This window comes from Onychomys torridus, chromosome 1, assembly GCF_903995425.1.
Source record: "Onychomys torridus chromosome 1, mOncTor1.1, whole genome shotgun sequence".
Lineage (NCBI taxonomy): Eukaryota > Metazoa > Chordata > Mammalia > Rodentia > Cricetidae > Onychomys > Onychomys torridus.
Window position 1 is genome coordinate 76,485,953 of NC_050443.1, and position 25,442 is coordinate 76,511,394.

The window sequence follows — 25,442 nt, forward strand, 5'->3', positions numbered from 1 at the left end:
GCGCCGCCTCTACAGGCCTTACCCGCATGCGCAGCGTCCCGGAAGTGACAGGACTGCGGGCATGGCGGCGTCCGCTCCTGCAGCCGGTAGTGGTCACTGGTTTTCGGCTTTGGCTCTCGGAGTGACTCTCCTCAAATGCCTTCTCATCCCCACCTAGTAAGGACCTGCAGAGCCAGGGGCTGGGCGGCAGGGTGGGCGAGACTTGTATGTGTTCTGGGTATGAGGAAGAAAGGCCATGTGTTCTCTCCGCCCTGTAAACCTTTTACCACACGGGTGGGTACTTAACGTGAGAGCTCGAGTCCATGTCTGGCCAGGAGGAGTCCTTACGCTGTCTGATTTCGGGCAGGTCGCTTTCAAGTTTATGAGCTTCAGGGCCCTCACCCTTCAAATGCAAATTAATGACACCACCTGCACCAGTCAGACTCTTGGCCAGGAAGACCTACTGCTGAAAAGACTGGGCGCCGTTCTGAACCCTGAAGGCGGGAGTGGCCAGCAAAGCGTTTCAGGTCCACGTCTTCCGTGGACTGCGGAGCGGCAAACATCAGACTCTTAAAAGATTTGTAAAGGAGACAGCCGACAGCAGGGCTTCTACTCTTCTTGTAGGGGCTGATGTTTGAGTTCATATCCTCAGTATGAAAAAGAGTAGCCAGTGTGAAAAATGGTTCCGGCATAGGAAAGAGCTCAGGATTCTAAGTACAGAAAGTCGTCATTGTAGTTCAGAGCTGATAAGGAAGAAAAGTGGCACGGGATGACATAGGCAGTGGTCAGATCACACAGGGCTGCGGACAACATGTAGATTTGTGTGAGAATGAGTGTATAGTCAAAACTAAAAGGACGGGAACCACCGTTTAGTTGTGTGTGTCCAAACACAGTGCGTCCCAAGTACAGTCATGTGTCTTTTGATGACAATGCTTTTTGTCGCTGATAGACTACATATACAGTGATAGTCCTGTAAGAGTATATGTTCTCCTTAAAAAAAAAAAAAAAAAAAAAAAAAAAAGATTTATTTGTGTGTGTGTGTGTGCGCGCGCGCACATACATGCCACATGTATGTGGGTTCCCTTGGAGGACAGAAGTTGATGGATCTCTTTGAGCTGCAATTATAGGATGTTGCGGGTGCTAGGAACTGAACTTGGGTCCTGTGTAAGAGCAACAAGTCCTCTGAGCTTCTGAGCCATCTCTCCAGTCCCTGAGTTTGTTCTCCAGTAATGTCATAACTGTTTTAGTTCCTGTCCCTGCTCTGTAATGTGTACACAAGGACAGATGGCTAAGGTCGCATCTTTCGGAAAGTGCCCTGACTTTGAGCTGTGTACCGCTGAACTTGCCTGCTTTTCCACGTCACGTTCTTAGCCTTAGTTTTGCTTTTTTTTTTTTCCGCAAGTACTCTTTCAACAGGTTGTCATTACGTTTGTTCTTCATATTCACTAATTAGAAAAATGAACTGTTGATACTGCAGAACTAACTTTCTCTCCCTTTGGTTTAAATTTAATAACACAATTCCAAATATTTATAGCCAGTTGTTCACACATTATCATCAAATGAGGAAGAAATACTTATATAAAAAAAATTTTTTTTTTGAGACAAGGTCTCACACTGTAGCCTAGGCTGGCCTCAAACTGGAGATCATTCTGCCTCAACCACCATGTAGGTGCTGGGTATGGTATACTACCTCTCCAGCTCCCTTACTTTATCCTAAGCCCTGTACTAAATCCAAACACCAAGGAGAAAAAGGTTTTCTGATTGCTCACAATAGAGATGGGGAAACTCACAACATGATTAAAGATTTTGGTTACCAAAGCTAATCTCATCTCCAAATCCGACTAAAATGATGTTGAAATCCAGGAATGGCAGTCCATGTCATAATTCCAGAACTCAGGAGGCTACAGTAGAAGCATCATGAATTGGAGGCCAGCCTGGACTACATAGCAAACTCCTTTCCCCAAAATGATAACATAAATTACAAGTATGGTAAGTGGTGTTTGTTATATGAACGGCATTCCACAGTCTTTGGTAGAATGATAATTCAGTAGGCAGAGGAGCCTTTAAGCTGGGTGCATGTATAATGATTCCAGCACTTGGGATATGAAGGCTGAAAAAAATCAAGAACTCAAGGCCAGGTGAGTAAGGCACTTGCAGACAAGTCTGACAACCTGAGCTGATTCTCAGAAACTACATTGTGAGGGGAGAGAACAAACGAGATCTCTCAAGCTGTCCCCTTGATCTGCGCCCACACACTTGAGCACAAACACACAAACTCATGTGCACACTTGTGCGGCAGCTTGCTCTTCCCCTGTGCACAAAATAAATAAATGTAAAAGATAGAAAAGAGTATAAAGCCAGCCTGGATTGCATGTCCAGACTTTGACTAATGGGTCTGGTGCTAGAGTTGATGCACAAAACTGCTTGATGTTAAATCAGGAGAGTTTCCAAGGCAGGGAATGTAGCCCATGTTAGAGCATGGTCTCAATGAAACAAGAGCTGGATGTGGTGGTTCATATCTATAATCTCAGCACTCTGAAAGCAGAGGCAGGACACTTGATGCAAATTCAAGGCCTGGTTTATGAAGCAAGTTTAAGACCAACCAGGGCTATATAATGACAACCTGTCTGAAAACAGCAACAACAGCAACAACAAAATCCTTGGGCTCATGAGCTGCTTGGTGGGTAAAGGGCCCCCGGTGACAAGTTTAACAATCTAAGTTCTATCCCTGAGACACACGTAGTAGAAGGAGAGAACTACCTGCCTTACATTATCCTCTGACTTCCGCACATATACCTACACAGAAAGTAATATAAATGTAATTTTAAATATCTGAAGCTCTTCCTTTGTAAGTCTGTTTCTGGATTCTGGGTTTTGTTAGAGTCACTTGTGCAGTGGTCTGAGAACCTGTTTTAAGCTTTTGTCAGCCCTTGGATATCTCTGAGACCCCTTCACAAACTGACCTTCTGACTTCTTAATAAGTGAGATGTTTTAGGACTTTGTGCGTGTGTGCATGCCATGTTATTTGATGGGCTATAATGAAATGCAGCTGTTTCAGAATCTCATTCTGTTCCTGTAATTGCCTTGTATAGCCATTCCACGGACTTTGAAGTACACCGAAATTGGCTTGCTATTACTCACAGTTTGCCAATATCTCAGTGGTATTATGAGGTAAGTTTCATTTTCACCTTTTAAGATTATATGTAGACTTGGCAGTGGTGATGCATGCCTTTAATCCCAGCACTCAGGAGGCAGAGGCAGGCAGATGTCTGTGAGTTCAAGGCCAGCATGGTCTACAGAACGAGTTCTAGGGCAGCCAGAGCTACACAGAGAAACCCTGTCTTGAAAAAAAAAACAAACAAACCAACAATCACAAAAAGATTATATGTAAGCCAGCATGGCAGCACATGCCTGTAATCACAGCACTGCAGATGTTGAGGCAAAGAGATCAAGATTCAAGGCCAGCCTGGACTATGTAGCCAGACACTATCTCAAAATGAAATACCACCACCAACAACAACACCAAAAATATACTGTGTAGAACCACCTATTGTTAAAGCAGATTTTCAGGACTGGGAATATCCTGAGCACTTGCCTGTTGTGCATGAAGCCCTGAAGTAGATCTCCAGCACTGTGCAAAGAGAAAGATCTGTTAACTAACAGAAAGTGGGCCACTCTAGACCAGGGAGATGGCCCTGTAGCCAAGTCTGACAACCTGACAACCATGGAAGGGGAGAGCCACTCTGGGTTGGCCTCCACATGCATGATGTGGTATGGACACACATTATTACTTTTTTTTTAAAATAGCTATTCTCACCCTCACATGTGCTCTGTGACATACATACACACATGCATACACACAGTAAAAGAAAAGTTTTAAAGGTTTATTTTTTAACTGTGTGCATATACGTGGAGAGGTGTGTGTGTGTACACATGAGTGCAGCTGCCTGCAGAGGCCTGATGATGTTTTGGATCCTCCCTGGAGCTGGAGTTACAGTTGTGAGCCACCTGATGTGGGTGCTGAGAACTGAGCTTGGGTCCTCTAATAGAGTAGCAAGAGCTCTTGAGAGCTCTCTCTAGCCCCAGTAAAAGGAATGTGTGTGAGTGTTTGCACCGTGTGGATGGCTGGTGCCTGCAGTGGCCAGAGGAGGGCAATGTATCTCCTAGGAGTTACAGAGGGTTGTGAACCGCCATGTGGGTACTGGGAACTGAACCCAGGTCCTTTGCAAGAGTAGTAGCAAGTGTTCTTAACTGCTGAACCTTCTGTTCCACCCCCAAAGAAATTTTTAGTGATATTCTGATTTCAGGAAGATATTTTTCCAGGGCTGAGGAGATGGTTCAGTTGGTAAAGTGCTTATTACGTAATCACAAGGACCTGCGTTTAGGTGGCCTGGGGTATATTGGCATGCGTCCATAATTCCAGTCTGAGGAGGCAGAGGCAGGCAAATCTATAAAGTTCTCTAGCTAGTGAGTCTAGTGTAATCAAACTGGTGAGCCCCAGCTTTAGTGAAGGATCCTGTCTCAAAAACTAAAGCGGAGAGCAGCCAAGGGAGACACATGATGTCAGTGTCTGGCCTCCACATGCAGTGCATACATATGCACACCTGCAAGCACACAACCAAACCAGGATTAAACTATTCTGGATTTTGAGGGTGGTTTTTAAGATTTTTATTTTTAATCATGCATGTCTGTGGGTTTGTGCATGTAAGTAGGTTCCTACAGAGACCAGAAGAAGGCGTCACATCTTCAGAAGCCGAAGTTATGGGCAATTTTGAGCCTCTTGACATAGGTGTTGGGAACTGAACTCAGGCTCTCTAGGGCTGGAGAGATGGCTCAGCTGTTAAAGGCTAGGCTCACAACCCAAAATATAAGAACAATATGCACTCTTAATCACTAAGCCATCTCTCTTTAGCCTCTTCTTGTTTTTTTAAGATGGTTTCATGTAGCCCAGGTTGGCCTTGAATTCATTAGCCCATATATGCAGTACTGGGGATCCCAGTACTTTATGCATGCAGACAAGCACTCTATTAACTGAGCTACATCCTCATCTGGTTTATTTTCCCAAGTCTGTGTAGTCCTTTGTATTTAAAAAGCCTAAAAAAAACAAAAAAACAAAAAAACAAAAAAAAAACAACCAGTTGTCCCAAGGGAGTGAATTTATTTTTACATATAATATTATAAACACTCCATGGAAGTGCTGGGGAGCTTTAACTGATTGAGGTATCATAGTTTGCATGTGTGGATACCAACTAGGAAAAGTACTGTGTAGGCTAGTAGTCTAGAGCTTGGGCTGTGGTTTCAGATTGTCCAGGTTTGACAGGTCTCCTATTTAATGACCATGCTGAGTGATATGCTTCTCCAATTATGACATGATGCTAATTAAGATGAAACAAATAGGAAGCACTTAGTGACATCTGAGTACTCAGAATGCGTTAACTATTAGCTTATGTATGAAAAGGCAGTGCTCTGCTTTGCCTTTCCTCCTTTCTCTCCGACCATTCCTTCTTAGTCTCCTTTGCTGACTTTATTTTTACACCCTTAAGAAGCTGGGTTTTGTTTGTGGTCCTTTCCCTTTAAGTGTCTTGTTCTCTCAAACAAAACAACAACAACAAAATTGTTTTGAATCTTCATATGAATACATCGGGTTTTTTCCGTGTTTGGGAGCCAGGATTTGACCCAGAGTTGAGTCTCATCTCCAGGACTCTTAGTGGAGTGACTGGGAGGAAATACTAGCTAATAGAAGCTATCTAGGTAAAAAGATGGCCCCAGATGGAAACTCTTGGTCTCCAGCGGCCCTCTGTGCCCAGTTTGGGAGCTGCTGCAGAATAGGGATGGTGTACAGAGAGGCTCTGAGTAGTGTGCAGTGAGGACGGCAAAGAAAGTCGGGACACTTGGTTCTGGGAAGATGGCCATCTCTTAGCAGCAGCTCGTTTCTTTGACTGCTTCCTGCTCACCACTTTTTTTTTTTTTTTTTTTTTTTTTTTGTGGAGCTGAGGATCAAACCCCGGGCCTTGCACTTGGTAGGCAAGCACTCTACCAGTGAGCTAAATCCCCAACCCTCACCACTTTCAAAGTGTATAAATGTGTCTGTAAAATAAAGTTGAAAGTCTTTACTCCCAATAAAAGTATAAGCAGCTCTTTTGGGGGAGATTGAGCACTGACATTTTAAATTATGGCTAGAACTTACAGATGGGAATGCAGTCTAAATTAACAGTAGAGTTTTTAGAATTACGTGGACTTTTCTAAACTTTCTTAGTGTCCCTATCCTAGCAAGAAATCATCTCTGAATATGTTCTGTTGAACATGTCAGTGGAAGTTACAAAGCCTCTAACTAACTTGTAGTTCTGTTTTCAGTGAGTTTTCATCTCAGGTCAGTGAGTCATTTTGCTTCCATCCTCCATGAGAGGAACTACATTGTAAGTGTAGAAGTTAGTGATTGGGTTCCTTAAAGACAGAGAGCCTCTGGGTTTACCTGGGACCATCTAAAGATCTGTGTTTTATACCTGCAGGGTGAACAGGTCATGACTTCTCCAGACTAGCAGTTAACTGTCATTCATAAGCAGAGGGCTAGCCTGGGAATGTGGCGGAGTGTGATAATGTTTGCCTAAATCCAGCCCCTAGGACATCAAAAAAGAACTTAAAAATAGAAATGAGCAGAGAACGAGCAAGCATTTTGCCTTGAGGCTTACCTTGGTTTTATTTACCTTTTAATCACAGACCTTGAACCACAGTCCCCATGATGAACCAGTAGTATCCAATGAGCCTGTACTGGACTTGTAGAGAAAAGTTTTCAGTGAAAAGAATAACAAGGAGCTGGAGAATTGGCTCTGGTTGTTCTTACAGAGAAACAGGGTTCAATTCCCAGCTCCTACATGGTGACTTACAACTGTCTGTCACTCCATTCCCAAGGGAACCTGACACCCTCTTCAGACCTGCACGGATACCAGGCACACCCCTGATGCACCTACATTCGTGCAGGAAAAAGTCTCATACACATTTTTTAAATTAAAATTTTTAAAAATCTTTAAGTGCAAGTACAGAGAAGGAAGATTGTGGTTAGTGTCTAGCCCTCAATAAATACATGGCCAAGGAATCTCAGGCCTGAAACTCAGAATTCTCCTGCCTCAGTCTTCTCAATGCTGGGATTATAGGTGTGCATCATGTTCGTCATCATCTAATTCTCCTTACATACAAATAGCTCTGAATAGTTAGGGCATTTTAAGTGCAACTTTATTTTATTATGCTTTTTTAAAGACCAGAGAGTGAACAATTTTAAGTATTTAACCTTGTTTAGTTACTTAGGGTATCTTTTAATTTTGATTTTTTTTTTTAAATCACAGGCAACTTCAGAGTGGACCTTGGATTACCCACCTTTTTTCGCATGGTTTGAGTATGCCCTGTCCCATGTTGCCAAGTACTTTGATCAAGAGATGCTTACTATCCATAACCTGAACTACTGCAGCTCAAGAACATTGCTTTTCCAGAGGTTTTCTGTCATCGTGACAGATGCACTCTTTGTGTATGCTGTTCACGAGTAAGTGGCAAGTGTCGGGCTGTGTGGACTTGGTTTGTGTGGAAGGTATTGAGAAATTATAGTATTCCTGCTGATTTACAGGAAACACAACCCTATCCATAGAATAGCAAGTCCTGAAACAGCAAAAACCCGGGTTGAGTTTTAAATGCCTGGGAGTAATTGCAGGGAGCAGACTTGAAGTTTTGTGAAGGAATGGGGATTGTTAGGGTTTGGGGTAATGGTATGAGAAGGTGCTGTGAGTGTTGTTGAAAGAACTAATCCAAATAGAATTCCAGAGCCAATTCTCTCACAATAATAACTCCACGTGCCTTCCTTTCCTTGGCCACTTGCAGAGGCTTTTGTGACTTGCCCTGTTTTGTGGGACACACCCCCACACGTAGTACATACACATTATGTACACATATCACTGCTTCACCAGTCTTAGGTAGTGTCACTCAGTAAACTCAGAGCATCTTACGGTTGGCTAGAGAGATGGCTCAGTGGTTTAGAGCATTTGCTGTTCTTGCAGAAGACACAGGTTTGGTTCTCATGGCAGCTCACAATTGTCTATAACTTAAGATCCAAGGGACCCAATGCCCTCTTCTGACCTGCAGGAATCAAGCATGCACATTCTACACAGACATACAAACAAGCAAAGTACCTTGTGAGAAGGGCTGGCGTGGTAGTGTACATTTGTGATCCCATCACTGAGATGGTGGATACAAGTAGATCCTTGGCACTTGTGACCAGCCTACTTAGCAAGTTCCAAGCCAGGGAGAGACTGGTTCTAGGGACTGAACTCGGGTCCTCAAGCTTGCACATCAGGTACTTTACTGACAAGCCATCTCCCCAGCCACTTCCATAAAAGTTTGTTGGCATCGTCTGGGTAGTGAGGGACTACAGCTTTGCGGTTCTATTTATTTTTGAGATAGGATCTCCCAGGGTAGCCCAAGATTGGTCTAAATGTTTACTCTGTGTGACTATATATATATATGAGTCATGCATGCACATTTGGGGTTGAACCCAGCCAGAGTCTTGCTCTTATTCTTAGCATGTGGCATTTACCATTCTGCTCCTGAGTTACACCTTGCATTTTTCACTGTTTTCCTTCCTTCCTTCCTTCCTTCCTTCTTTCTTTCTATCCCTCCGCCCAGACAAGGTCTTGATGTTGCTCAGGTTGGCCTGAAACTTGCCGTGTTGTTGATAATGTCTTTGAACTTCTAATCCTTCTACCTCTACTCATCAGAGCTGGAATACAGGCATGCACTACTGTGCTTAGTTGGTGTAGGGCCCCGTGTGCTAGACCAGCACTGTACCAACAAAACTACACATGTGGCCCACACTTTTCACTTTTAAGATCTGAACTAATGTGTGCACTCTTGCTTTTAAAATCCTTACTTTGAGGGCTTGGATTGCTATTTGTTGGCTTTAGTTTTGTTAAATGAACTCTTGTATTTGACCAGCATACCCCAGGAAAAGATGTGGATCCCTGAGGTCAACCATGGATAACATGGACAGTTGTCAGAAATGGCTGAGAGTAGAGGTACTGTGATGTTGTAATGAAGCTTCAAGTTACTTCTGTTTCTTCCTGGTGTGTCCATGTAGGTGCTGTAAATGCATTGATGGGAAAAAAACAAGCAAAGAGCTTACAGAGAAGCCGAAGTTTGTTCTGTCCGTGCTACTGTTGTGGAACTTTGGACTGTTGATTGTCGACCGTATCCTTGGTGTACTATATGGAGTAACTAATAGGTTATTGTTTGTGTAGTGATGATTATTAAATGTGAACTGCTTTTGAATCGGGGCTTGGTTTGGACAACTTAATTCCCCAAACTGTGCTCTCTCCAAGTTTACTGGATTCTAGTTATTAGAATACTTTGTGCCTGAGTAGTTAATTTTGAGAACCAATTAAACTATTACTTTTAATTTACTCATTAAGAAAGCATCCACGAATTCTGTACTCATTCATAGCACAGTTGATTCTGAATCTAGCATCCTCATCTTCCTTGACATCCGTCCAGATATTCATTTCCAGTACAATGGCTTTCTGTCTGGATTAATGCTGCTCTCCATTGCACGGTTATTTCAGGTAAACACAGAAGAACCTAATCAGATTTCCCTTTTAGTTTTTACCTTATAAAGATAACATTGTAGTAGATGATAGATTTTATTTGATATACTGTTCAGAATTTCACCATATAGATACTTTTATTAGTATTTCCACAAAGTCTACCTGCTCTTAGGATGATAATTTTCTTTATTTTACAGATGGGAAAATTATATCCTAAAAACTCATTACCGTCTGACAGGTGTGGGTTAGCTCTGTGTTTGGCTGGACTGTTTCTGTCTGGTGGAATCTCCAGCAGAATTTGCTGTGTAAATGACTGGTGTTTTTCCATGAGCAGCTTGTAGGTTAGTTAGAATGGTGTGATGGAAATGTGGAATTCGCAATCAAGTGACCGATGTTTCTGTCTAGTGCTAATAAAGTATATGGCTCAGAGTGGGCTTGCCATCGCCATATTTCATTCTTCTCCAATTTCTGTGAGGAAGGTAGAATTCAGACTTCTTTTGTGAGAATTGGCTTGGGCTTGTCTGAAGTTTTGGTATCTTAACCAGGATACCTTTATTTCCGGGGATGAAGTACCATATTTATTCCCCTTAGCCTGGTGTGGGTGGTAGTGTGCCCTATAGTCTAAGCTGCTTAGAAGGCTGAGGTAGGTGGATCCTTTGGACCTTGGAATTGAGGGCCAGTCTGGGCGGTGACATAGCGACCCCACACTGGAGATGGAACTCAAGGTCTCACACACATTGGCAAGTGTTCTAACCACTGGAGTTTTTCCTTCTTGTTGGTATTGTGTTTGTTTGCTTGAAATAGGGTAAGGATGTAGCTCAGTAGTAGAATACTTGCCTAGGATACACTAGGCCCTGTATTCAATCTCCAGCACAACCCATACACACAAAACAGTTGTTTTTCTCACAACATTATAGATTATATTCATCATCCTCTCATCCTAGCTCTTCTTTGGCCAGGTTAACTATGTTGTCTCTAGCTTCTTAGAATATAATTTGTGGTTACTGATGACATACCCCTTATCTTTTTTGTTTATTTGTTTGTTTTGAGACAGGGTTTCCTCTATAACTGCAATGGCTGTCCTGGAACTCACTCTGTAGACCAGGCTGGCCTTGAACTCAATGAGATCCACCTGTCTCTGCCTCTCAAGTGCTGGGATTAAAGGCGTGCACCACCATTGCCCTGTATGACATACCTTAGCATCAGGCTTGATGCTTACTATGTATCTGATGAAGTAATGATTTTTTTATTATTTTGTCTGCATGTGTATTGTTCTGCCTATGTGAGTTTATGTGCACCAGGTACCCACAGATGTCAGAGCGCATCGTATCACTAGCACTAGAGTTACAAGCAGTGGTAAGCTATCGTGTCGGTGCTGAGAACAGAAGCCTGGTCCTCTCCAAGAACAGGAAATACTCTTAGCTGCTGATTCATCTCTCCAGCTCCTGCTTTGAATTTTTTAAATGTTGTTGTGGAAAATTTAAATCTCTCAGAAAAAGAGAAAACAGTGTAGCATTACATACACAGGATTCTTTTTACATAGAATGATTTGGACAGAACCCTGTCTGTTGTTGGTGTGGTACCCAGCCTTTTCACTTAATGGATACTGAAAGGACTAGCCCTGTCAGGAAGTGGAAACCCTGCCCGTGTTGTGTTCATAGTTTGGTTTCGTCCCTTACTCATCAATCCAGCATCAGTGGAATCACTTGGTCTCCAGCCCTGCACTTCGGCTCATACGAGCAGAGCAGCCGTTCCCACTGAATCTCTCCCGCCACTGGACTGCATTCCTTACAGAAGTTCCCTGTGGCGGTGAGGTGGGTCCCAGGTGCCACATCTCATTGTATTTTACTGTATATCCATTAAGAAATAGTTCCTGGCTGGGTGTGGTGGCGCACGCCTTTAATCTCTGCAGGAGGCAGAGATAGGCAGATCTCTGAGTTTAAGGCCAGCCTGGTCTACAGAGTGAGTTCCATGACAGACAGAGAAACCCTGTCTGGGGGGGTGGGGGGGAAGGAAATAGTTATTGGGCTGGAGAGATGATTCAGCAGTTAAGAGCACTGGCTGCCCTCCAGAGGACCTGTCTTCAATTCCCAGCACCACATGGCAATTCACAACCATCTGTAATTCCAGTACCAGGGGATCCAGTGCCCTCCTCTGGCTTCTGCAGGCACCACACACATGTGCACAGACATGCAAGTAAAACACTAATAACGGAAAAATGCTTTACATTGTAATAGCTATTATTTAGCCGGGTGTGGTAGGACATAACATGGGGTCTAGTACTTAGAAGGCCCTGTGGCAGGAGGATTGTTTGACCTCAAGAGTTTGAGACCAACCTGAACAACAAAGCAAGACTCCCAATTTTGGGTTTGTTTGTTTTTTTCTCTTTTTTTTAAGATTCCTACTTAAAAATAGGTGGGCTTTGTCTTGTTTATCTTTTAGCTGCACAGAAAAGTTACAGGAATAGTTTTAAGTCCTTAAATACCCCCACTTACTCATTTCCCCCAGTGCTACCTTCTTAAACAACCGTTCTCAGAGGCTAAGAAAGCAGCGTTGGCTTGTTTGATTTTTCAGCCACTGTTCTATTAATGTTTCCTTCTGTCCTAGGATCCACTGCAGGATACTACATACTGCATTCCATCCACCTGGAATTTGAAATGACACATTCCCCTTTCTGTCTCCTAGAAAAGGCACATGGAAGGGGCGTTTCTCTTTGCCGTTCTCCTGCATTTCAAGCACATCTACCTCTATGTCGCACCAGCCTATGGTATCTATCTACTGCGGTCTTACTGTTTCACTGCAAGCAAGCCAGGCAAGTCTCAGCGGGGTAGCAGACGCCTTCTTTTCTTCCTTGCAGCATACACTGTTATGGAGCACTACAGGTGTCTCCTGGGGCCTGACCTGTAAACCCTGCACTAGCCACAAAGAGAAGAGTGTGTACCCAGGCATGATGGCACACACCTAATCCCAGTACTAGGGAGGCTGAAGTGGGAGGACATTTGGGCTGTGTGTTGAATCCCCACGTATTGTTAAGGGTACTTCTTTGCGCTCCTGGTAATACGGCTTTCCTCTTCCGTAGACGGCACTGTCCGATGGGACAGCTTCAGCTTTGTCCGTGTTATTTCCCTGGGACTGATTGTTTTCCTAGTTTCTGCTCTTTCGTTGGGCCCTTTCATAGCCTTGGTAAGACATTTTATTTTATTTCTGATTTTTGCTTTTTAAAAAGTAATGTAAGTCATGGCATTGTTGTTTAGAAAGAACAGTAGAGAAGGGAGTATGTGAAGCCATGGTAAAAGCTCCTTCCTTACTTTCCTACCAAAGGTGAGATAGGTGTTCTTCGCACATTTCTGTGCGTGTTCAAGGAGCATAAAGCTGTGGTTACACTGGAGAATCAACTCTCATTGTGGACTCTCCTTAAATGCACCTACTTATTAACATTGCTAGCCTCCCAGATCAGTCCTTTGGCAGTCCTTTGTACACAGTAAATGCTGTAAAGTGCCTGGGACAGATGTCCAAATATTTTTTCTCTCTTGCTCCACACCCCAAAATCAGTTTTTGTTTGTTTGTTTTTGTTTTTGTTTTTGTTTTGTTTTTTCGAGATAGGGTTTCTCTGTGTAGAGTTGTGCCTTTTCCTGGATCTCGCTCTGTAGACTAGTCTGGCCTCGAACTCATAAAGATCCGCCTGCCTTTGCCTCCCGAGTGCTGGGATTAAAGGTGTGCGTCACCACTGCCCAGCTAAAATCAGTTTTTTTTTTACTTCCTGTTAAGATGGAGGAACACCACATCTAATATGGTCTCCCTACTCCCCAACACTTTAGCAGGCTTAGGTGGTCCACATCCTGTGCTCTCCCTGCACCTTGTAAATTTTGTTGTACTTCCTCGTAGACTGGAATGGGTATTCTTCACTGATTTCTATGTGTCTTCTCACTGGCTGGTTGAAAAGGTTAGGCAAAGAGAGGTCTGTAACTTGATTGGGATCGTCCACTTGTAGAGACAAAGACTGGAGCCCAGACTGCTGACCTTTCTGTGTACCTGCCACAGGCAGGTTTCCCGTTCTGTTTCAGAATTTGGAAAAAGTTGATGACTGTTTAATTGGTTTCATTTCTCCTTTTCTACAGAACCAGCTGCCACAAGTCTTTTCCCGACTCTTTCCTTTCAAGAGGGGCCTTTGCCATGCCTACTGGGCTCCAAACTTCTGGGCTTTGTACAATGCTTTGGACAAAGTACTGTCTGTCATTGGTATGATACCCAGCTTTTTCACTTAGACTGTGTATTTTGAAAAGCTGTTGTCCGTTTAGCTTAGTGTACAGTACAAGGCCTAATTACCCTGCCTGAGTCAGGAAACTGCTGTACCTTACCTTGGGGATAGAAAGAACTCATAGTCACTTCTGTGTCTTAGGGACATAGTATGGTAGTGAAGGTAAGCGTGTAAACAGCACTCGAGAACCTGAAGCAGCTTTGCTTCTTGATTGAGGAGTCCTCTTTGCTTGACTGAGTTAGTTTGGGAGAAGGGTGAGTCATGCAAAGGGAGTTGTCTGAGCAGAGGTATGCTGAGGACTCAACGCCTGCTCTGTTGTGACTAAGCCACATTCGGGCACAGGAGCCTGGAGAGGTAGAAGGTGACAGACACTGAAGGCTGCTGTATGCAGGAATGTGAACTTAATACCACAGGAAGTGAAAGTCTCTGAGTTTGGTGTGACAAGGTCTGTGTTTTAAATAGCTTGTGTCGTTTCAGCGGTGAAGATTGCTGCTCAAAGGCTGCCTGCCCACAAGGTTCCTGTAAGCTGCACAAATAGCTTGTTCCAATTTTAGTCTATAGCTATAGATTATCTTCTGAAACCAGAGACAGCACAGCGCAGACTTAAACCATGAAATCCAGCTGTAAACAGCTGTAGGATTAGTAGCCTTTTAAACTATTACTCAAGGAGTTGACTGCTCATGAGCTAGGGAACCCTGCTCATGAAAGTAAAATGTCTGCTTCCTCTAGGTTTGGAATTGAAGCTTCTTGATGCCGACCAGATCCCCAGGGCCTCAATGACAAGTGGGTTGGTTCAGCAGTTCCAGCACACAGTCCTTCCCTCAGTTTCCCCGTTGGCAACCCTCATCTGCACACTGATAGCCATACTGGTAAGAACTTGGCACGTGGTACCCACTTGTGGATTCTTCTCTTCCTGTCACAGTGCGGACTGAATTTGGCTTTGAAGCTTTTCCAACTGCAGGATAAATTCCATGGCTGAATTCCTGCAGACTGGAGTATTGCCTAGCAATTCTCAGGAACTTTGAACATAGGGAGGGAAGATCACCAGAAAAGCCTCTGTCAGAGTCTTGCCAGTGGCTGTCTGTTTAAGCCATCTGTCCATCCTGGCAGGAGGAAAAGGAAAGCCCAAGTGGAAGGCATGGAGCGTGCTGTGGAGAAAGAGGAAATCTCTGTGGCAGAACATCCAGGCTCTATTTTGTTTTTCTCATCCTTGCCTAAGTGATCAAATGTGTCTGGAAAGCAGGATACTTTGTGTTGATGGTGGTAATGAATTGAGAGGAACAGCGGCTCTCACACATCATTCGAGAGTCTGCTGTGAAGCCAGGCATGGTGGCACAAGGCTCTGATCCCAGCTCTGGGGAGGTGGAGGCAGGAAGATTGCTCCTTGGGGACCAATCTGGCTACAGAGCAAGACTTTGTCTAACAAAAAAAGCAGCAGCAGTGGCAGCTGGTGTGGGTCAGCTGTTGTGAGAGCACCCACTCACACCCGCCAGTGCTTGGTGACCAGCTTTGGGTAGTTTGGGTAGGATAATTACACATGAGCTTTAAGTTTGGTTTCTAGATGATCAGAATCTCCTGGCAAGACACCTGACCCCACTTAATTGTGTGGCAGTACTAGTATGCAGGTTTCGAAGCTCTATTGATCTCCTTATTCAAAGATTTTAGCTGATGTTTAAAAAATTCTAGCACCTCAGCCTTGGGGCTAGGGCAGTGGTTCAGTGAGTGAGAACATGATGTGCAAACATGAGGTCCTCAGATCCTCAGCCCCTGTGATAAAAACTGCCAGGCAGGTTGGGGACTTAGCTCAGTGGTAAGCGCTAAGGCCCTGGGTTCAATCCTCAACTCGGGGGGGAGGGAGGGGGGAGAGGAAGAAAAAACTGCCAGGCATGGCTGTACACATATATGCATGTGTTTAACCCAAGAGTGTGGAGAACAGAGACAAGAACATGGCTGGCATTTGCTGATAGCCAGCGTAGCTCTAGGTTCATGAGAGACTCTTTGTCAAAGGAATAACACAGTGATAGAATGCAGGGTACCCAACATCCTCCTCTGACTGCCCTGTGTGCATATGCCCGTACCCCACAAAAGTGTACACACACATGTAATGCTAGAAAGAGAAAGAAATAAGTAAAATAAACAAAAAAAAACATAAAACCTCAGCTTTGTAAGCTGTGTATATAGAGGGCAATGACTTTATTATTGTAAATTTCACTGCAGCTCACAAAACTGGTAAAATCTAATGCACTAGCCCCAAAATATCTATGAATTTTTGTAGTTTGACCTAGTATGTTCAATGACTATTACCTAATTGTACAGATAGTAAGTTGTTAAATTTTACATCCCAGAACTTGTCATTTATTAATTTGGATACGGTTCATTTTGATGAAGTAAATACAGACTCCGATGGTCTTGTATTTTCTTTTGTAAAGCTAGCTTTGGGGGACTGCACAGATGCTGGGTTATGCTGGTGAAGTGGAGAAGCCCCCAGTCCTGCTGTATCAGACGTGACACAGACTGTTCACCTGTGCCTTGCTTCTGCCAAGCTGACTTTAAATGACACTGAAGCTCTGTCTCTGCCTGTTGTTTCTAGCCCTCTATTTTCTGTCTTTGGTTTAAACCCCAAGGGCCCAGAGGCTTTGTCCGATGCCTGGTTCTTTGTGCCTTGAGTTCCTTCATGTTTGGGTGGCATGTCCATGAAAAAGCCATACTCCTTGCGATTCTCCCAATGAGGTAAGCAGATAGCTCAGCAAGTCGGCATGTTTCACGGACAGTGTCTTACTTTGTGCTCTTCTGGTCCTGTCCAGTGGGGTGGGGTAGGGAAGGGCAAAGGAATGAGGATGATGGGTTGATTGGCTTGGGTCTGCAGACTGTGAGGGGTCTGAGATGTGCAAAATCCATACATTGTCCCTATATAGTTGGTGATTAAATACCATAATAGGTCTGGGTATTGGATGGGAGTGTGGCTTGGGAAAGGCTGGCACCCTTGGCATCATTAGATCAGTAAAAATAAAGCCCTGGGGTTCCCTGTTCCGTGTTGTTAGTCAAGTAAGGACCGAGCATTACAAAATGCCTCCACGTGTGTCCGCTTTAGACTCTGCAGAGTTTGATTGTTTCTTTCTTATTGGCTTGAATGCTTTATTTTGAACTGCTCAGCAACCTTTGGGGTAATTAGAGTGAATTAATGTAATCCATCTTAGAATCTGCAGAAACCAGGGATCTGAGAGCTTATGACTTACCCAAGTTACATAGCTAAGCCTATTTTGGTGGCATGTGCCTGTGTCCCCCATTACTGAGGAGGCTGAGCTGAGACAAGAGGATCATGAGTTCAAGGCCATTCTGGGCTGTCTACCAAGATGCTATCTTTTTTTTTTTTAAAGATAGATTTATTATAGTGTTCTGTCTGCACATATCCCTGCAGGCCAGAAGAGGGCGCCAGATCTCATTACAGATGGTTGTGAGCCACCATGTGGTTGCTGGGAATTGAACTCAGGACCTTTGGAAGAACAAGCAATGCTCTTAACCTCTGAGCCATCTCTCCAGCCCCTAGCCAAAATGCTGTCTTAAAAACTAAGTCACAAAGCTGGCAAGACACAGTCGGGACTTCAGCCTGACGCATGCTGCTGAGTTCTGTGATCCTCTCACTTGTCTCTCTTGTTTTAGTGTTTGTTTTTGGGTGTTTGTTGTTGTTGTTTGAAACAGGGTTTCTCTGTGTGGCCTTGGCTGTCCTGGAACTCACTCTGTAGACTGGCCTCAAACTCAGAAATTCCCTTGCCTCTGTCTTCCGAGTGCTGGGATTAAAGGTGTGTGCCATGCTCAGTGCTTTTTGTAAAAGTACTGTAAATGGAACAGTGTCCACTTGACACCTCACTAAAATCCAGTACATAGATAAGAATGGAAGCTGCCTCTTTCTATTTTTGAGAGTTTTCTCAAATTAAGAGAAATCATTTAAACTATGATCAGTGTCATATCTTTGGAACCATAGACCTTCCAGTATAGCAGACTCTGGTCTGAACTCACACTGCAGGTCCAGGGATTATCTAAAAGATTACTGTAGGTTTGGTAATGCAATTCTTGAGTACAGTTTCCCTGTCTCTCCCCTAAGCAGCTCCCAATCCTACATTCACTTCTTTGAGGAAGGCAACTCAACAAAGCAAGCTCTCTTCTCTTCTCTTCTCTTCTCTTCTCTTCTCTTCTCTTCTCTTCTCTTCTCTTCTCTTCCCTTCCCTTCCCTTCCCTTCCCTTCCCTTCCCTTCCCTTCCCTCCCCTCCCCTCCCCTCCCCTCCCCTCCCTTCCCTTCCATTCCCTTCCCTTCTCTCCTCCCCTGCCCTCCCCTCCCCTCCCCTCCCCTTCTCTCTCTCTCTCTCTCTGTCTCTCTCTCTGTCTCTCTCTCTCTCTCTCTCTCTCTCTCTCTCTCTCTCAGTATGTGGGTGTGGGTGAGTATGGGTGCCTTACTCCCCTATTCTCTTTGGAACATTTTGCAAGCAATATTGATTGCTTTAAAAACAACACCCAGGGGCTGGAGAGATGGCTCCGCCTTCCAGAGGACCCAGCTCAGTTCCCAGAACCCACTTGACAGTTATAACTCTGCTTCCAGGGGATCTGTGCCCTCTGACTTTCATGGCACCAGGCAAGCATTCACACAGTGTGTGTGTGTGTGTGTGTGTGTGTGTGTGTGTGCGCGCGCGTGTGCGTGCGAGCGTGCGTAGAGACATACTGTGGGTATGCACAGAGCATACACGTAAACAAAGCTTTAGAAAAACTTTTTAACACAAACACAGCTGGTTCTCATTTGAGTTGGACTTGTAACCGAATGAGTGTTTATTTCATGGGGGATTGTCAGTGTTCACTTTATGAAGGTATTATCAGTGTTTATTGTAGCCAGTCCTAAAAATAATAATAGACATTTTATTTAAACTGTGCAATCACATTTCAGTTGTGTTAAGGAATTATTGTAAGACTTTTTACTTTTAGCCTTTTGTCTGTGGAAAAAGCAGGAGATGCAACAATTTTTCTGATTCTGGCCACAACAGGACATTACTCCCTCTTCCCTCTGCTCTTCACTGCCCCAGGTAAGCAGCTTCCTGTTTGGAAGATGTGTTAGTCACCAGGCCCTTTCCATCCAGGTCTGAAAGCCAGTGTGCTCTAACTTAAATATCCAGGAAGTCTTCTAGAAGAAGAGACTTTTGTTCTTTCTCTTAAATAAAACTTGTAGTTTGCCCCTAGTTTTGAGTATATTTAGTTGTCTCAGAAATGGTTAGCTAGGTGTGATGGCACTCAGGAGTTAGAGGGAAGTGGATCTCTGGGAGTTCAAAGCCAGCCTGGTCTACATAGAGAGTTCTGGGCCAGCTGGGTTATGTAGAGAGACCCTGTCTAAAGAAAAAAGAAAGAAAAGAATATTAGCAGTGTCCATGTGCTATTTTGTCATCTGTATTTTTTGTCTTTTAACAGAACTTCCCATTAAAATCTTACTCATGTTACTATTCACCATTTATAGTATCTCATCTCTGAAGACACTATTCAGGTAATGTTAAAAGTACATTTAAGGTTCTGTTCCCTTTTGTGAGATATTTACTCTTAAATGGTCAAAGAGGATTTCAAATATATTTTCAAGTTGGGACTGGGGTGATGGTTCGTATGGTAAAGCTTTCTGTGTAAGCAGAAGGGCTGGAGTTCAGATCCCCAGCACCCACGGAAAACAGGCACCGTGTGCACCTATCATCATTCCCAGCACTGGGTAGGCAGAGACGGCATTTCAAGCTTCTGGTCAGCCAGTGTAGCCAATCCAAGATGCCTAGGTTCAGCAAAAGACTGATATGTGCTCTCTCGCACGCTGTGTGTGTGTTTGTGTGTTCCAGTCTCAAGAGCACTGGCTGCTCTTGTAAAGAACCCATGTTTGGGGCTAGAGAGATGGCTCAGCAGTTAAGAGCACTGGCTGTTCTTCCAGAGGTCCTGAGTTCAATTCCCAGCAACCACATGGTGGCTCACAACCATCTGTAATGAGATCTGGCGCCCTCTTCTGGCATGCACGCAGAGCACTGTATATATAATAAATAAGTAAATCTTAAAGAAAGAAAGAGAGAGAGAGAGAGAGAGAGAGAGAGAGAGAGAGAGAGAAAGAAAGAAAGAGAGAAAGAAAGAAAGAAAGAAAAACCCATGTTTGATTCCCAATTCTCTGTAACTCCATCCCAGAGATCTATCACCTTTTTTCTGGCCTCCACGGCACCAGGCACACACATAGTGCACAGACATACGTGAAGGCAAAACAGTCATACACATAAAATGAATAATTTTAAAAATAAGATAGAGAAGCAATTATGAAGACACCTCACTTCAACCTGTAGCCTCCACACATGTACATTCAGCATGTGCACAGATGTGCAAACATACAATTATTACTAATTTATTTCTGCATGCCAGAAGAGGGCACCACATCTCATTATATATGGTTCAATGCTGGGAATTGAACTCAGGACCTCTGGAAGAATAGCCAGTGCTCTTAACTGCTGAGCCATCTCTCCAGCCCCACTAATTTATAACAATAATGTAACTGTTACAAATACTTGATAAGTAGAGGGAGAAATTCCCCTAACCCTTTCCTTTCTGACATGACAGCATAAGTTGTATCCTTAGTTTAGGAGGTTATGTGGAGAGGACTACCTAGCTTACAACCTTATTTGAAAACCAAAGACTAGAATATGAGATATTTGTTATGGAGAAGGTTACATAGCTACAGATATAAATGAAAAAACTAAAATATACTTACACTGTGTAAAAAGTTATTAGGAAATTGGGGTCAGAATTTTCTTTACTTTCTAAACTGTGTACTGTGATTCCTATAACTTTTTGGGCTGGAGAGATGGCTCAGCAGTTAAAAGCTAGGCTCACAACCAAAACTCTAAGTTACTTATGTTGACCAGATTGAAGCATGTTGTTAGAATCCCTGTTTCCGTGTCTGTTTTTACCCTACTCTCACAATGCCCGGACCCTATCTGCCCTCTAAATACAGACCTAATTTTGTCTGAGCAGCATGGGTAAATGTAGCGATTAAACTGTTGAGGTCATGGACTGCCGTGGCATACATCATGTGTTTTCTACATTTGAAACGTCAGTGCAGCCTTTGACTTCAGGCTGGCTGTCATTCACCCGAGGAGTGCGGGTGGGAGGCATTAGCTGGGAGTGTTTGCTAACTAGATTGACGCATCTAAAATCAGACTTCTCTCCTTCAGAAAAGAAAAACCTCTTTTTAATTGGATGGAGACTGTCTACCTCCTCGGCCTGGGGCCTCTGGAAGTCTGCTGTGAATTCATATTCCCTCGTACCTCTTGGGAGCTGAAGTACCCATTCATTCCGTTGCTGCTGACCTCAGTGTATTGTGCAGTGGGCATCACGTACGCCTGGATCAGGCTCTATGTTTCAGTGTTGACTGGCTGTCTTGTTGGCAAGACAAAGAAGCAGTGACCACAGAAGTGTGGATGGAAGCCAACAATTACGTCATGGGATAGTAATCAGAACTTGAAGGAAGTTGCCAGAAGCAGGATCTATTTATTTAGTAGATCTGTTTAAGGACCATTTTGCCACACTTGGCCTTGCCCTGCCTAGCAACCCGATTGTTTCCATGGTGAGAAGCCACTTGCCCTTTCTAAGCAGCAAAACACATTTGAGAAAGCTCTCGCTTTCCTTTGTTAAAATAGTCTACTGTGCCCACTGAAGGTGAACCAGGAGGTGATGAATGGCATAATTTTCTGTAGCTGGTACTGACCTGTGTTAGGAAATAATGCATAATTAGATTCTATACCTAAGGAAATATAAATAAATAAAGTGCCATTTTATATTTATGCATAAAACACCAAGATGTTTTGGGTCATTACCAAGTCTTACATTTCTTTTCCTGTTGTCATGCACACGGGCAGGTGGTGTATTGTCTCTGTTCTGTACACCTTGTTCCAGGAGCGTTGTTCTCATTGAAAGGATACAGCGATGACACTCAACAAGCCGGGAGATACAGCTTTGGAAAAGCCACAGAGACGCCAGCCCACAGTAAGAACCTGTCATCCTTTCTCTCACGCCCTGCAGTTCAGATAAGGATGCCTCGTAACCCTTCCTCTTGTAAACACACTGCATTGGCTTCAGCTCCTCTCCATTTAATTAGTGGTTTTTAAGATTTCTTTATTTTCATTTTATGTGTGCATATACATGTGTGTATATATGTGTAACACATGTGTGTTTGGTGCCTAAACACCAGAAGAGGATATTGAATCCCCTGGAACTTGAGTTACAGGTGGTGTAAACTACATGGTCTGGAAGCTGAGAACCAAACTCAGGTCCTCTGCAAGAGCAGCCATTGTTCCCAACCAGTGAGCCGTCTCTCCAGCTCCCTTTTCTCCCTTTTCTTGAGGCTACTACATATATACATGTCATCTAGGTCCTTAGTTTTCCTACGGTGTGCTACACATTCAAATTCAGCCAACACTAGCTGACACAGGAACTTTTATGCATTGTATTTATCCATTACCTACTGCAGAACCAAGAAAGTCCAAAGTCAGGGTCGTCTTGGTGTGCTGATCCAGTTGTCCTGTCTATTGACTGTTATTGTAACAGTAAAGATGGGGATTGTGCCAAAGGGAAAGGAAGGCATGCCTCTAGCTTCCCCATCCCTTTCGCACCCTGTGCATAGTCCCAGCATCACACACAAAAAGAATAACCTGTTTTGTTTGCATATATTTTTATATATGTGTGTGTAAATAGTAAACCTAGTACAGCAAGTGATTTTATAAAGAGTAGGGGCCAGAGAGTCATATAGCCTGCTTGGAAACCAAGCTTTCATTTTTGTGTGTGTTTACGTGTAGGTATGTGCATATCATGGCACCCACCTATGTAAGTCTGGGATAATACACGGGAATCAGTTCTTTCCCTTCACCGTGTGGGTACTGTGGTTGAACTCTGATTACTTAGTAACAAGCACCTTAACTCCCTGAGCCATCTCAAAAATTACTTAACCATTCTTTACCATGGTGTCTTTATCTCTAAAATGATTATATAAAAGAAGACTTGAAACTTTGGGGGGGCAGGGTTAAGACAGTCTCATTGTGTAGCCCTGGTTGGCCTGGAACTTAATATGTAGACCAGGCTAGCCTTGAATTCACAGAGATCTGCCTGCCTCAGCTTCCTGAGCCAATGGTATTATAGCCATTTGACACTATGCCTGGCCCAGCCTGAAATGTTTTTTAAATGTTGTGTTTATCTGAGTCCTCTGTTCTCTTCCTTTCCGTCCTCCACATATGCTCCCGCTGTCTCGGGTCTGCTACCATGAATAGCTGTAATACCTGAGTGTGTTTACTTGTTTTCCTCAGATCACACAGGAGAGTCTAGATTTTTGGCACAGGTCCCAACATTCAGGTAGAGAGGCCAGAGGATCAGAAGTTAAAGGGCATCCATGGCTACACAGTGAGGTTGAGGCCAGCCTGGGCTGCATGAAAACCCTGATTCAAGTAAAACAGGGCTGTCAAGATGATGGTAAAGGTGTCTGCCACAAACCCGCCACCTAAGTTCTGTCGATCCCCAGAACTCATGGAGGGCAAGAGTGACTCCTGAAAGTCTTCCCCTGACCTCTGCATGTGCCATGTGAAACACACACACAAACAAATATAATTTAAAAACAAAACAGTCAGGCATGGTGGTGCATGCCTTTAATCCCAACCCTGGGAGGCAGAAGCAGAAGGATCTCTGAATTCAAGGCCAGCCTGGTTGGTCTACGTAGTTCAAGGCCAGCCAAGGCTACATAGGAAGCCCTGTTTGTCTCAACAACAAAACAACAACAAAAAACCACTACTATAAGCTAACACAAGAAACCTAGTGTACCACCACCATTTAAGAAAACCTAAAACTGAAAGTTTTATTTATTTGTTTGTTTTTGAGGCAAGGTCTGTCCCTATGTAGACCAGGCTGTCTTTAAACTCACAAAGCTCCTCTTGCCTCTGCCTCCCAATCTGGGATTAAAGGCGTGTGCCACCATGCCTGACTTGTGGTGTGTGTGTGTGTGTGTGTGTGTGTGTGTGTGATGAGTTGATTTAGATGCCAGTGCAAGTTCAATTACGGTGTGTAGACCTCCTCTGAAGGTGACAGGCTGGCAGAGGGAGAGTGCCCACCTGCTGTGGAGTTTTATTAGATAGAGATTTAGTTAAAGCTACCTTTAGAGGCAGCAACAAGAGCACAGGGGTTGGGGGACTTCCCCCCAGGCTATGGCCCTAGTAGCAAGGCTGCTAGTGGTTTAAAGCACACCCACCATGAGGAAGGTAAAACAACAGTTTCGGTTTTTTTCTGAGACACGGTCTCATTGTATAGCCCTGGCTGTCCTGGGATTCTCTGTGTAACCAAGCTGGCCTCGAACTCACAGATCCACCTGCTTCTGCCTCCCAAGTGCTGGGATTAAAGGTGTGCGCCACCATTCTCTGCCCATGAAGGTGTTTTTATGATAACAAGGCCCCTAATTTTAAAAGTTATAGGAGACCTAGAGTTTAGTGGCCGTATGTTAGCTACTGTAGCATGAGCAATACCTTGGATTTAATCCCCAACACCAGAAGGGACACAAAAAAGTTACTAAATTAGAGCTGGGCGGCGGTGGCGGTGCACGCCTTTAATCCCATCACTCAGGAGGCAGAGGCAGGCAGATCTCTGTGAGTTTGAGGCCAGCCTGGGCTACAGAGTGAGATCCAGGACAGGCACCAAAACTACATAGAGAAACCCTGTCTTGAAAAAAAACAACAAAAAAACAACAAAAAAGTTACTAAGTAAGTAGGAGTATTACTTTAAAATGTTTTGAAATACAGAGCTAAGAAGCATAGTCAAGAACAAGAAAGGGGCTAGCAAGGTAGCTCAGTGGGTAAAAGTGCTGGCCACCAAGCCTACAGATCTGAGTTCAATCCCTGGGACCCCATGGTAGAAAGAGAGAAACTCACAAATGGTCTTCTGCCATCCACCCCCACACATACACAAAAATAAAATGTAACTAAAACAAAAAAAATTAAAGCTGGGCATGGTGGCAGAGACAAGTGGGTCTCTGTGAGTTCAGGACCTCAGAAAAAAATGTTAGGAGTGTGGGAGGGGGGGTCAGTAAAATGATGGCTTAGCAGTTAAGAGTGTATACTGCTCTTCCAGAGGACCTGAGTTCAGTTCCCAGCACCCACATGGGGTGGCTCACAACCGCCTCTAATCCCAGCTCCAGAGAGTCTGATGCTCTCTTCTGGCCTCAGTATATGCACTCCCATGCACATACTTTCCCCACTACCTACACACACACACAATTCCAAAATAAAATAGTTTATACTTGGGCATTGTGGCACATGACTGTAATCTCAACACTTGAGAGCTAGAGTCAGGAAGATCCAGAATTCAAAGTCAGCCTCAACTACATAGCAAGTTTGAAGCCATCTTGGGAAACACGAGAGCCTGTCTTAAAACACAACAATAAAAATGACACACAGAAAAGGCAGCCTGAGTTTGTACAGGTTTCACACCCAGTTTATATGGTGCTTAGGGTTGAACCCAGGGCCTTATGCTCCATCTCCAGCATCACTGGTATATTTACTTACCTAAAGAACTCTGTTGTAGCAAGTCTTTCTCTGTAC

The 25,442-nt window shown here is 43.9% G+C and overlaps 1 protein-coding gene across 2 annotated transcripts; it reads left to right on the forward strand.

Annotated features, from left to right (window-relative positions):
* Window positions 1–46: 46 nt before the first annotated feature.
* On the forward strand, window positions 47–21,664 carry Alg8 (ALG8 alpha-1,3-glucosyltransferase). Of its 2 annotated transcripts, XM_036176981.1 has the most exons (13): window positions 47–156; window positions 3,072–3,150; window positions 7,320–7,513; window positions 9,098–9,207; window positions 9,511–9,578; window positions 12,246–12,372; window positions 12,640–12,743; window positions 13,679–13,799; window positions 14,548–14,687; window positions 16,409–16,548; window positions 18,790–18,887; window positions 19,267–19,339; window positions 21,045–21,664. In XM_036176981.1, the coding sequence occupies exons 1-13, from the start codon at window positions 62–64 to the stop codon at window positions 21,274–21,276; spliced, it is 1,581 nt and encodes a 526-aa protein (XP_036032874.1). In that variant the 5' UTR covers window positions 47–61; the 3' UTR covers window positions 21,277–21,664. The 2 variants fall into 2 exon arrangements, with proteins under 2 accessions (XP_036032874.1, XP_036032875.1); XM_036176982.1 differs by lacking the exon at window positions 21,045–21,664 and having other exon boundaries at window positions 53–156; window positions 18,813–18,887; window positions 19,267–19,333.
* Window positions 21,665–25,442: the final 3,778 nt, after the last annotated feature.